The sequence below is a fragment of the Pyxicephalus adspersus genome, chromosome 9 (genome assembly GCF_032062135.1).
Source record: "Pyxicephalus adspersus chromosome 9, UCB_Pads_2.0, whole genome shotgun sequence".
NCBI lineage: Eukaryota > Metazoa > Chordata > Amphibia > Anura > Pyxicephalidae > Pyxicephalus > Pyxicephalus adspersus.
Genome location: NC_092866.1, coordinates 43,315,127 through 43,327,549, shown reverse-complemented (window position 1 = coordinate 43,327,549; position 12,423 = coordinate 43,315,127). Strand labels below are relative to the sequence as shown.

The following is a 12,423-nucleotide window of genomic DNA, read 5'->3' as shown; positions in this document are numbered from 1 at the left end:
AGTGTTCCTTTGCAGATGAGTCCTGAATGTGTATAACATTGTGTGTAACGTGGGTACCATATATGTAACAAGAGAGACATCTAGTGGTGTAATTGCAGATGGCTCCAGTTCAGACATGACAATGTTATTGCCACAGATACGCAAATATTGTGTCACACAAGGTTTTGTACTTCTACAAGAGCGGTGTTTGGGGCAAAGTTTTTGCATTTGTAAATTTTGCAGCTTTTTGGATGTTTGGGTCAATCTAAATATACATTTGTATAGGAGTACCTTTGCTTAGCCAGAAAGTTTTCAAGTAGGTTTGTCTACTATTAGGGCCACTTCTATTAAGATTTGTTTAGCATTCCAAACTGGAGCTGATTGGTGCTTGACAAGCTCTAGCAAAGCTGCCTGAAGTTTGCTAAAAGCTTTGAAAATGCAGTGTAAAATCCTGCTGCACACACTGCTCTTTTTGCAAGCTGAAACCCATGTGAACAACATGTTAAAGAGGAAACAATAAAAAGTCTAATGTGCCATCTGCTGGCTGCAAATAAAAATGTAGTGTTTGTATTAATTCACGTTTTCCTAATATGAGCTTCCTTTAAATGTATTTCTGACTGTGATAAAATAGGTTAGAGTATAAAAAACACTTAATTCTTAATTACTTAAAGAGGATGACAAGCTACAATTACAAGTATGTATAGTCTCTCAAATATAAAAAAGGTAATACAGTGCGTAATTTAAAAAAATAAATAAAATATACATGGTTTCCTCCACTTCTACATATGCAGCCTGTGTTCCTAATGATAAGTAGTTCTGTTCTCTTAATATCTAATAAGCAATGTATCTGCCGATTAAAACCAGAATTGTGGCTTAGGCTAATATCACAGTTGTGACAAATGAGCGATGATGGCATCTACAAGGTCAGGATTACTTTGCAGGACACATTCTGTGAAACGTTGATCTGCTGGCTTGTGTTGCTCCTTCACCAGCTGGATGAACAAGGCGTCCCTCCCAAAGTCAAGATGGCAGGCTAGGCATTGGTCTTAGACTATAAATGAGTGGGTAGATTCTTCCCTAACACATCTTCCACACCAGTTAGTCATTGCATACCTTGTAACATAATTTAGAGGAAATGACACACAGGCTGTCTTTTTGCTAAATGAAATGATGTATATTTTCAGGTCCCCACGCTGAGGCAAAGGGTTTTCTGCATGTTCTGTATGTTTCTGTATGTATGCTGTGAATGTTTCAATAATTAGCATTAATTCATGTTCCTGTATTGATAGTGTGATATAAAAGTAATCCACATGAAGAGCTTGGAATAGACATAAAGGAGATATGGTGTTTACAAACAATGCTGTGCTCGTTATAACCAATATTTGAATTAAAAAGTTATGTGAATGAGTGCTGATGTCCTCAGTTACCATTTCTTAGTGTCAGCCCGGCAACAGCTTGGGTCTTGTTAGTTTGGAAGACACAGCAGATGAGCCTGTAGAAAAGTGTCCCCCTGTTTGGATGTAATTTTTTTTTCTATTTTTTTAATAGACTAGAATATTTGTCAGTTTTTTATTGTCTATTTCTTTGTTGAAAACTTGTTCCAACTTTCTATCTAGTAAAAGATTGCTGCAAGAACAGGAAGTGAGGAGAATCTATCTAACAGAGACTTAGATTTTACTGCTATCAGGAGTTTTAACCTTTCCACATAAAAGTTTGGGTCTAGATTTACTTAAAATTGTCCACATTACCGAATGGCTTGATGTGAATAAATTTAGTTTTCTGTTCATAGCATCATCTTGCCACTCTGAGTTTGGCATTAAACAAGCACTGGAAATTCCAATTGTATGATCAGCGCTCAAAGTCTTGGGCATTGGCCCCACCTTGCCGTTTTCTTGTCAGGCCTAGTTTTACCATGGGATTATTTTTCATTGGATGACTTGCAATGTAACTGGAAGGAAGAGAAACTGTATGTGGGTGTAATGGACCAACTTGAGTCCTGCGTTAAAAAATCTTTGGCTACAATCTCTGGCTATAATGGAAAGGGTTTTACAACGGTTATGGTGTTCCTACTGTCACAATATGGCAGAACTTGTCCATCTACTACAGACATTACTTAGCAGGACAGAACTTGTCTGCCCAGCCTTCTTCTGTTTATTTCAGAGAATGTTCTTCTGATGTGAGTGCAGTGTCTGATCAGTAAGGAATGCTGTCCTTCCCTCCCCATTTCCTTCAGTATTTTGCTATCCATGCAGTACAATAAAGTTGCTATGATTCATCATTGCTAGGAGCTTCACCTGAAGCTTTTAAAATTTGGCGTGAAGGACAGGGCGGGGACTGTGTATATTTCTTTTCTTTGGTTACATGATATCAGTTATTTATGAAAGGGTAGGACACCACAGGTAGTTCTTTCTTTTTCTTGTTTTATTCATATCTGTTTGTATTGGGATGTTTTTATATAAATTCACCTGCTGCAGGGTTATTTAAGGGTTGAGTAAGGAAGAAGATACAAATTCCGTATTGGTATTGGTGTGGATCTAGGCTTCACAACTGAATAGCAAATTGACTTATCACAGACTACTATTCTCTGGGTTTTTATATTTTACATTTTGTTCAGTGAAATAATTGCAGAATAACTGGTATAATGTTTTTTCCTTTTCTCTGTGTTGCAGGTGTTCATTGGTGAACTCCCCCAGGACTTCCTGCGCATTACACCTACCCAACAGCAACAACAGATACAGTTGGATGCCCAGGCGGCACAGCAGCTACAATACACAGGATCAATGGGGACTATGGGTCGTATCAGCATCACTGTGGTTCAGGTAGGTAACCATACAGCGGATAGGCATTTATATGACCTGATGTTAAAGGTTTAAACCCAACTAAACCCAAAAACTAAAGTCCTATTTTTGTAAAGAAATCATATTGATTTATTGTAAGTTGGATGGCATAAAATGATTGTGCCAAACTTTGAACTCTGAGGTACCTTTTACAAGTTGGTTACATTTGGTGCATTATATCAGAGGTAAGTTGGGGAGTTCGAGTTGTAAACAGCGGAATATATGATAGTGTTTTTTTTTTTTGTTTTTTTTTAATTTTCGTGTGATAAATATTAGTGCAAAACTGATATTAGATTGTTGGTATAGGCTGGGAAGTTAAAACCACTTGACATTTTTTTCATATAACTTTATAAAATTGCCATTGTATACTGTATTAACAGAATATATATTCAAACTGTACAGTCCAGTCATTAGACTGCTATCACATTTTTTTCCTGCAATAAATCATGTTGTTGGCCTAAACATAGATATTACTTAAACTTGTGTATTACTTTCAAACTGTACAGTCCAGTCATTAGACTGCTATCACATTTTTTTCCTGCAATAAATCATGTTGTTGGCCTAAACATAGATATTACTTAAACTTGTGTATTACTTTTATAACTTTCCACAACTTTTCCCTGTACTCCAGTTCAGACTCATTCACACAGAGAATAGGGCTTTTCCTTTGCCACAAAAGTGTTTCCTGCGTGTTGCTACTATTAAAATGTGAACTACTCCCTTGGTATACAGTCTGATAATCTCCCCATCATGGTTGTTGTCTAACCTGTTTAACATTTGCTACAAAAGGTTTTACATTTCCATTGACCTGTCCGCACCGCATGCTTACAGAGAATCTGTGGCTCATTGTAAATGTTATAACTGACCTTGTAGCCCATGAACAATGTGACTAATAAACATTTAAATTTTGTATTTTTAAATGTATTGCCTATAGATTTTTATTTAATGAATCATGTCAATATCTAGGCCAAGCTTGCAAAGAACTATGGTATGACACGAATGGATCCGTACTGTAGAATACGTTTGGGGTATGCAGTGTACGAGACACCCACGGCACATAATGGTGCCAAAAATCCCAGATGGAACAAAGTGATCCAGTGTACTGTATCACCAGGAGTGGATTCCTTCTACCTGGAAATATTCGATGAGGTTAGTATGAATGCATATTACGTTTTTCTGTGTCTGTTCACCAGCAGCGTTGTTCTCATCAATCCCTTCTATGTTACCTAAAGCAGCGGTCACCAACCAGTGGCCCGGTCCACGAGAAAATTTTGGTGGTCTGCGGCTCTGGCCGGTGCACCCCCCAGTGGGGTCAGGAGAAGGACCATGCTGGGGGGGTGCACCGGCCAGAGTGGTGTTGTCTGCGATAGGAGAGTGGGTAGATTCTGGCATCACAACGTCACTCTGAGGGAAGTTTCTTCCCCTTTGAGTGACACTCCGCTCCCCTTTCATGTGTGGTCCGGAGTCTGTAAAATTTCCAGTCCAGGACTTTCAAAAGGTTGGCAACCACTGAATAAAGTGCTTGATTGCAGCATAATGTTTTATACATTTAGAGGTACAAAACAGATTCTTAAATGCATGTGTTCATTGTAATGTAAGCTGGGGATGGACAATATTTGACCATTCATTTTGTCCAGCTAGCGTTAATCTAGACAAATCCACACAGCATAGCAGCTAAATTCTTGTTTCACTTCGCCACCTTCACGTTGCTGATTAGAAAAGAAATCTTCATCAACGTTTCAGGCAATTAGTGGGGAGAAAATCAGTTAGGTAATAAAGTGTAAAGAAAAATTTAACCACTTATCCTGAATGTGTTAAGCTGCGTACACACGGCAGATTTTTATCGCCCGATAATCGGCATCGGGCGAAAATCTGCCGTGTGTACAGTCGGTGTCGTCCATCGTCCGAACGACCGACCTGCCGGATCCACGGACGATGGATGACGACCGATCCTAATGAAAGGGAAGGGGGAGACCGCGCAGCAGGGTGCCGCTCCGTCGCTCTCCCCCTCCCCTCTCCATAGAGCAGAACAGTGCTGTATGTACAGCACCGTTCATGCATCGTGCAGTCCCTTGTCGTTGGAAAGGATCGTGAAAGATCCTTTCCAACGACTAAAATTGCAAGTGTGTACGCAGCTTTACTCACAAGATTGTCTATACAGAATATTCATTTGCCAGTTAAAAAACATTTATTTGCATTTAGCTGTTTGCCTTGAGTCCCATTTCATTTTTTCAATATTCATCTGACAGTGGTGGCACAACGGTTGCTGTCTGTGTACTGCACATAAAATGAAGCCTGAATCAGTGGAAAAAGCGTCTGATAAAAGCCTGTTTTTATATTGCAAAGTGTTTTACATTACCTGTGTAATATTCCTAAATTATCTCCTTTTTTTCTGTGCACATTTGGCACTGATGTTTATTTTTGGCCTTTGTCTGTAACTAACATTTTTTATTTATAACCATGCAGAGAGCATTTTCCATGGATGACCGCATTGCATGGACACACATCACTATCCCAGAATCCCTAAAGGATGGGAAGGTGGTGGATGAATGGTTCAGCCTGAGTGGCAGACAAGGAGATGATAAGGAAGGCATGATCAACCTTGTTATGTCTTACACGGTAAGAGCCTATTTCCATCCTAATAATGTTCACATCATTTCTTAGATCTCCTGGATGTTATGAGTGGGTTAACTTTTGTTCACATGATATGATTTGTGACTTATTTATTTTGTTTTCCGGGCAAATGTTTTATGGTGCCATTTTATCTTTTTGCTTTTTTTTCAGTCTGTACCTGCAGCAATGATGATGCAGTCTCAACCTGTGGTGTTAATGCCTACAGTCTATCAGCAAGGTGTTGGCTATGTGCCCATAGCAGGTAATTATCAAGGATAACCACAGTGCATTGTAAATGTCTAAAAGTCTAACATATTTTTTGTACAAGTTGTTGCTCTTTAAATCACCAAGTTTCAGGCTGTCCAAGCGAATATCTGCATGTATATTATCTCTGAGTTTGATATGTGTACAGTGAGAAGTGTTATCCCTTTTAATGTGTCGCAAAACAAACTGAGGTCAATAGATTAGGTGAATGTAGCAAAACGTTCAGTTATCACTTGTCCCACTTTCTTTTGCTTTGCTTATCTTCCTGTCAAAAGTACCATGCTAATTATTTTTGGTACAGTTGTTTTGCAGATCCTTATGTCTGCATGTCATGTCTATAAAACCATAGGGCAAATCTTTATTTAGGGGGAGCTGCAGGGCAGAGAAACCCATAAGTATTTTAAGAACTACCCATGCACATCCATTGCACAAATTGCCTTGTGTTCAGTTCTATCATTTCAAAAACCTAAAGACAACTTGTCACCTGAAAAAGAATGCTTGGCTATGTATCGGCTACTTAATTGGATATTATATCATTTTTACCAGCTCTGTCAGTGTCTGAATTAATATTGCAGTATAGTGATAAATAGACTGTAGTCGTTGCCATGTTGATCAATTCTCTGCAGCATAAAAGGACCCAATACTGCACATTTTCTATGGGAGCAGCATGGATTAAAAAATTGAAGGCAATTTCTGCATTGTGTCTTTCTGCTGATGTTTCCAGCTGCATACATTTGTAAAAATACAGATTTATAGAAGTAGTGACCATGACTTATATTAGAATAACTTCATTTTACATTTGCTGGAAAGTCTGAACTTTCATGTGAATTGTGCTTTGTGCACTGTAGCGAAAAATCCTTCTCTCCATATAAACTTTAAAGTGGACATTTATTCAAATGGAAGGGTCCCTAATGCTGGCTGAGCCATCTTCTGAAATCACCTACTATTTGTAGGTGAAAATGATACCTGTAAAGTTAAAATTATTTTTACCTTGCAGTTCATCCCCCTCATCCCATTGTGCCTAGGCAAAACGGACATCACCATCCTTCTGGGTAGAGTCTTGTGGAAAGCAAAACCAGAAAAATCTTTTCAGAAGACATGTGCAGTTGCTTGGGGTGTTCTCACAGAAAAAAAAAATGCCTGCTCTGCCTTCCACTCTACACAGAAGAACAGGGATATTATATCCAAGAATGCTGAATATGGGAGATGGAGTAGTGCAGTAGTAAATGAGTGCCTGGCTATATAATTTTGTTACAGATGAAAGCAAGCTTTCAGCAAAGAAAAATAAATTGTCTCCAGAAATCAGAAATGCTTAGGGCAGCCTATATATTTTTCATGACAGATTTTCTTTAAATGTAACTGTGTATAAACCAACAATGTTGAAGTTTTTTAGATAACTTTCCTTGTTAAAAGTATAAACATCTCTAAAATACAGACACACTGGCTACTTTTGTACCTGTACTTCTTGATATAGAAGTTATAGAACTGGGATTTTTATGTCCCGAATTTGCGTTCACCCATACCACTCTACCATCTCTAACTAATGCCTAGACCCACAGATACATAGGACGTTAATGTGTTTTGGCTGTAACTTTTTCTTTTGTACATACCTTAAACTTAATTTTAAACTTCTGATCTGGTTCATCTGCTGTATGTATACCTAGATCATTAACATTGTCCTCACTCTTTGTTCTGCTCATATTCTCTTCTGTATACACACTCCACCCAGGACTTGATTACTGGTCTCTGGGTAAGTTTCTGTACCTCTGTAATGCATGATATTTGCTATATGTTTGTCTTCACTTGTTAAACACCTCTACATCCTCAGCTTATGTTCAGTGCAAAGTACAAGAGTACCGTGTACGTGTAATATTGGATGTTTTTATGAAAAGATGTCACATTGCTGCCATTAAATTCTCTGTCTGAATGATATGACTATCCCTAAAAAAAATTCCTGCACGTGCCTAAAAATACCTATTAATCTGCAGAAATGCACTCGCTGCCTAACCCCTATTGTGGGCTGACAACACACAACGTTTTTGTGTGGTCAGTCTTGCCCATTGTCTTTTGGTAGACTACTAGCCATTCCCACTTTGAGATCTCTACAACATAAAGGCTAATCGTTCTGCAGTCTAGGAGGAATGAAGAAGCTAAATAGCCACTTTAAGATAACACAAGGACTTGGAGGGGAACTTATGGCAGTACTGCATTTCTGCCAAGATCAACAGGTTTTCCTTTTTTTTTGAGCAGATAAAACTATTTCAGTGGGTATGATCAAAAGCCAAATATAGGCAAATAAGAGAAGTTTATTGTTTGAGTTTACATACACTTTTTTTAAGAATATCTAACACTTTGGAGTTGTAATTTGTGCTCCTATTTAAGTAATTTGACATAACCTTCAGCCTGTGAATTGGGTAGACAGACTTCTAAATCTGTGATTAGGCCTTCTATCAACATACCTAACTGGTGAGGTTAGAAACAAAAGTACAGATTATTGCAGAATACAATAATGGGCTTGGTTTTTAGTCCTTTTTTTTTCACACTCCACCCTAGCTACTCCATAACATATGCACTCCATCTCTGCAGTATTTGCTTATTTCCCCATGTTTTAACCTTTTAAAGCCCTGCACATACAGTGTTCAATCTAGAAATTTTCATAAGCTGGGTGGGAAGAAATTGTAGGCGGGTGGCATCCCCAATATTGTGACCCAACGTTTCATTAACCAACCAAAAACAGCCGGGTGGTTACTGAAAAGTGCCGGGTGGTGCGCCCTGCTTTGCAATAAACTTTGCAGACTGTAGGATGGGTTTGAGCATGTCAGACCAATATGTCTACCAATTGTCTGTCATGTACAGCTCTTTCCCTATTGTCACTCCCTCCAATTCTGCCATACCCTGAGTTCATGCATGACATTTTCACTACATGAAGGTGTTCTTTATCTGGCTGGTAGGAGATATAATTAATCAGTGCTGATTCCAACAGTGTCATGTTCATTGAAAAAAGCAAACTTGTATTGGGTAGACCTCTGCCCAACAGCCCTAATATAGCTTTGTGTAGTTGGACTTTGATCGAACGTCTTACCATTTGTTTTCCAGCTTCAAGTAACCAAATGATATTCATTTGATTTCTTTATTTAATTTGGATTTTGGAGATTAATATTGCTTTTTGGTGTTAAGGAGTGAAAGGGGAATTATAGATTTCACCCTGCTGATGCATCATGTCTGGTCCGGCAGCCATGGTGAAAATTACTTGGCTATTTTTTGCTTTTGTTAATTTACAGTGCATCTCCATGTAGGTAGGGAACTAATAAATATTTCTTTGGTAAACAACAAACAGCTTTGTTTGGTGTGGAAGTTAGATCTATTTAGTGTGGAATTTAGATTTATTAAGTGTTTATCTGAATGCCAGTTTAGTGATCCTGAATTTTTCTGTATCTGTCCTCTCCAAATTTACCATACATTGACTTGTAGCATGGCACATACACTGATCAGCTAAAACATTAAAATCTCCTTCCTAATACTGTGTAGTTCCCCTGTGCGCCGCTAAAATAGCTTTAACCCATTAGGTTTTGGACTCCACAAGATATCTGACATCAGGATATTGGCAAGTCAATCCTTTAGTCCACACTGTCCTGCCTTTTTCCTATAGTACATTCTATGTAAAGGATACATACATCGCCTTCAACTAATCCTAAAGAAAATAGGATTCATCAGACCATGCCAACTTCATCCATTGCTCTGTGATCCAGTTCTGACACACAATGCCCATTGCAGGATTGTAGTAGTAGACGGGGGTCCCCATGGGCACTCTGAATGGTCGGTGCCTATGCAGCCTCATACAGAACACACCATCAGACACTGTGTGTTCTGATATCTTCATGGCCAGCATTACATGTTTCTGCAATGTTGTGTTACAGTAACTTTTCTGTGGGATCAGACCAGAGGTGGCACACACCATGCATGTGACTTTTTTACCTTTCCTCTTCATGATCCTGTTGAAACAAACCATGCAAGAGACATGTAGTGTTAAGGATTCAACTATGCAACATATATCAGTGGTAGGAAATTCTGCCAAGGCTATTTTGTGGAGCATTCAACAAAATAGGAGTAACGAGTCTGCTTCAGGGTGACCTGGAATGGAACAAATATTTGTTTCATATTTAACATGTAGGATCATTCAGCACTGTTAGAGATCAATGAATTAAGCAACTTTGTCAGGATGGAATAATGAATGCTGCCATGCTAATTTCTCTACACTCAAAATACTTGATATGTGCGTGCTTGTTCCAGGCCTGCAATTTAAGATGATAGTCCTGGAATCGGCACCTTTAAGAACAATGGAAGCTACCATAAATCTGTCCTAATGTTTTCATTTGAAGCACAGTTATCCTTTTAATATTAAAGCACTGAGCTTTGAATTAGCTAGTGTTTACCACCTGACTCCTTGTTCCAGGCATATATATTGTAATGTGACTGACTGATGCAGCCAGCTGTTTTTTCCATATAAAAACCCTGCAGAGAATGTCATTTTATCATGTATTTCATGAAAATGTGTAACCTTGTTTTCTTGTCAAGCATTGACCAAATATTGACATTTATCACCTGATATTTACTGGAGTATGTGCTGTGGTCCAGCATTTTGTTGGGGCTAGAGTTATTCATTTGAATCTTGAAATCACACCACTATCATTGTGTTGTAAATCTCCAGTTCTAGTAGGCACTTCTTTTTACAACATTTTTAAAATTGCTGATTCTTCTTTGTAGTACAATTTTAGATTAATCTTTCAGTTTACTTGTTCTACCCCTAGGCAGTGCAAAAGTGCTGACAAATGTTTCTTTATCTTGCTGTTTAAAATCTAGTGCAGCAGTTTTATGTCTTTGGACAGCTGTATAAAATAATGATCATCAAACATGTTCCTTTTTTTCTTTTCTTCTAGGTATGCCAACTATGTATAACTCCGGAGTACCAATGACTTTTCCACAGCCGGCAGTAAATCCCCAGCATCCGTCCTGGGAAGAAGACCTTAAAGCCCTCAAAGATATGTTCCCTTCAATAGACCCTGAGACCATTAAATTAGTCTTGGAGGAACACCGGGGGAACAGGGAAGCTGCAGTCAACTCCCTTCTACAAATGGCGGAAGACTCTTAGTGGCATCATCAACCACCTGCTTTGCAGATTTATTTAACCTTGCCAGTGTCCTTTTTTTGACTTGCCAAGATGGACTTTCCTTTGACTTCTTTCCAGCCCTTGAAATATACAATTATTGCTGCTCATTTGTGTTTGTGTATTTGGCTTATGTGCATTTAATGATGTTGGAACCTTCCATACATTCTCCTGACCCTGCAGTGGGATACCAGCCCTCTGTATTTGCTTTTAGTTGTATCCAGTGTGATTGAAATGGATCCTGCAAATGTCCAAAACTAATAGGCCAGAGAGAAGTTTGGCTAGCCTTTTTACCCAGTCTTTGGGTCATGCTCAGGTCTTAAGGTTAGCTAAATCTTGAGGTGATAATCTCCAAAGAGTAGTAGGTATTTTATTTATTTTACAAAAGGATACAGTGTAAAGGATCTACACAATATATTTCACAAGACTAAAATCTCTTGTTGACAATCCAATACTCTATATAAATAAAAGAATACCATGTAGGAGAGCTCATAAAATAAATGTATTTATCTGTAAATGTAAAAAAGAGCTTTTCATGAAACTGGCCATGAGAGAGCAGGTGGCAGATCAATGCCTGAAAATGATATAGATACCAATCTATCTAACTCAGTTTATAGACGAACAGACTTACATCATTTAGGCCTCTATCTCCGTATGCAGACATACACATATTTGCTGACATGTTTTGGTATACAAAAGTGTGTATATCATTGCCCTAATCTACTAATTTATGTAATTACCACCCAGAATCATGGTAGCTTTAGGAAAAGTTCCACTCGCTAAGGCATTTATCTGCATTGTGTGTAGGATGGGGTAGATTTTGACCTGTCTGGACCTTTACTTTTATGACCCAGTAGATAGAAATACACAATACTCACACCTTGGCAAAGCTGTGTTGGGAAGATTTTTGCTTTGCTGGCCTCTCCTTGTAACAGGCCCAGTAAACATTTTCTTGATTGTGGAACCCATGGTTTTTAATTTGTCACTGTATGAGCAAAATTTAACAAAATGAGTGTAGTGTTTTATAGGCCAAGCTTAGTATATAGGTAACCTTAAAGGAGCCACTGTAAGGTAATGAATAATATCCTTGTGTACCATAGTGCTGTAATAATTTTAGTAATTTCCTGATATTTGTGTATTCTGTAAATAAAATAGATTACCCAACCCACATGTACAATAATATACAAGCTATAAAAACATACAAGCTTTATCCTACCTAAGGAAAATGATTATGGTGTACAGGTAACTAAATTCTTAAGAAATTTAATAGATATTTTTTTTCTGGTGATGTCAACGTGGCAGCAAAACATTATTCCTATACAAAGGCATGTGTTCATTCATCTGTTTGTGATGTTATTGCAGTGACATGTAAGTGTGCAGGGGCAGTTAAAAGTTTTTAAGTGTATGAGTAATTGGAACTTTCAATAAATGGTATTAGAAGTTCTGTTGGAGTTACAGAATATTGTATACATTGATTAACTGCTGAGATCAAATTATTTATGATGATTTACATTTAACTCAATATTTTATTAGGTTATACAAAGCTGCACATTATGGCTCACAGGT

The 12,423-nt window shown here is 38.0% G+C and overlaps 1 protein-coding gene across 1 annotated transcript; it reads left to right on the top strand.

Annotated features, from left to right (window-relative positions):
* Positions 1 to 2,648: 2,648 nt before the first annotated feature.
* On the top strand, positions 2,649 to 12,301 carry TOLLIP (toll interacting protein). The gene is made up of 5 exons (XM_072421701.1): positions 2,649 to 2,798; positions 3,783 to 3,965; positions 5,283 to 5,435; positions 5,601 to 5,691; positions 10,631 to 12,301. The coding sequence occupies exons 1-5, from the start codon at positions 2,760 to 2,762 to the stop codon at positions 10,840 to 10,842; spliced, it is 678 nt and encodes a 225-aa protein (XP_072277802.1). The 5' UTR covers positions 2,649 to 2,759; the 3' UTR covers positions 10,843 to 12,301.
* The last annotated feature ends 122 nt before the right edge of the window (positions 12,302 to 12,423 follow it).

What these genes read in the sequence shown, in the direction of transcription:
- TOLLIP (XM_072421701.1), top strand. Translation starts at nt 2,760, where the DNA reads ATGGGGACTATGGGTCGTATCAGCATCACTGTGGTTCAG. An exon ending in ACCTGGAAATATTCGATGAG is followed by an intron (nt 3,966 to 5,282) that starts GTTAGTATGAAT and finishes ATAACCATGCAG; the next exon opens with AGAGCATTTTCCATGGATGA. An exon ending in TGGCTATGTGCCCATAGCAG is followed by an intron (nt 5,692 to 10,630) that starts GTAATTATCAAG and finishes CTTTTCTTCTAG; the next exon opens with GTATGCCAACTATGTATAAC.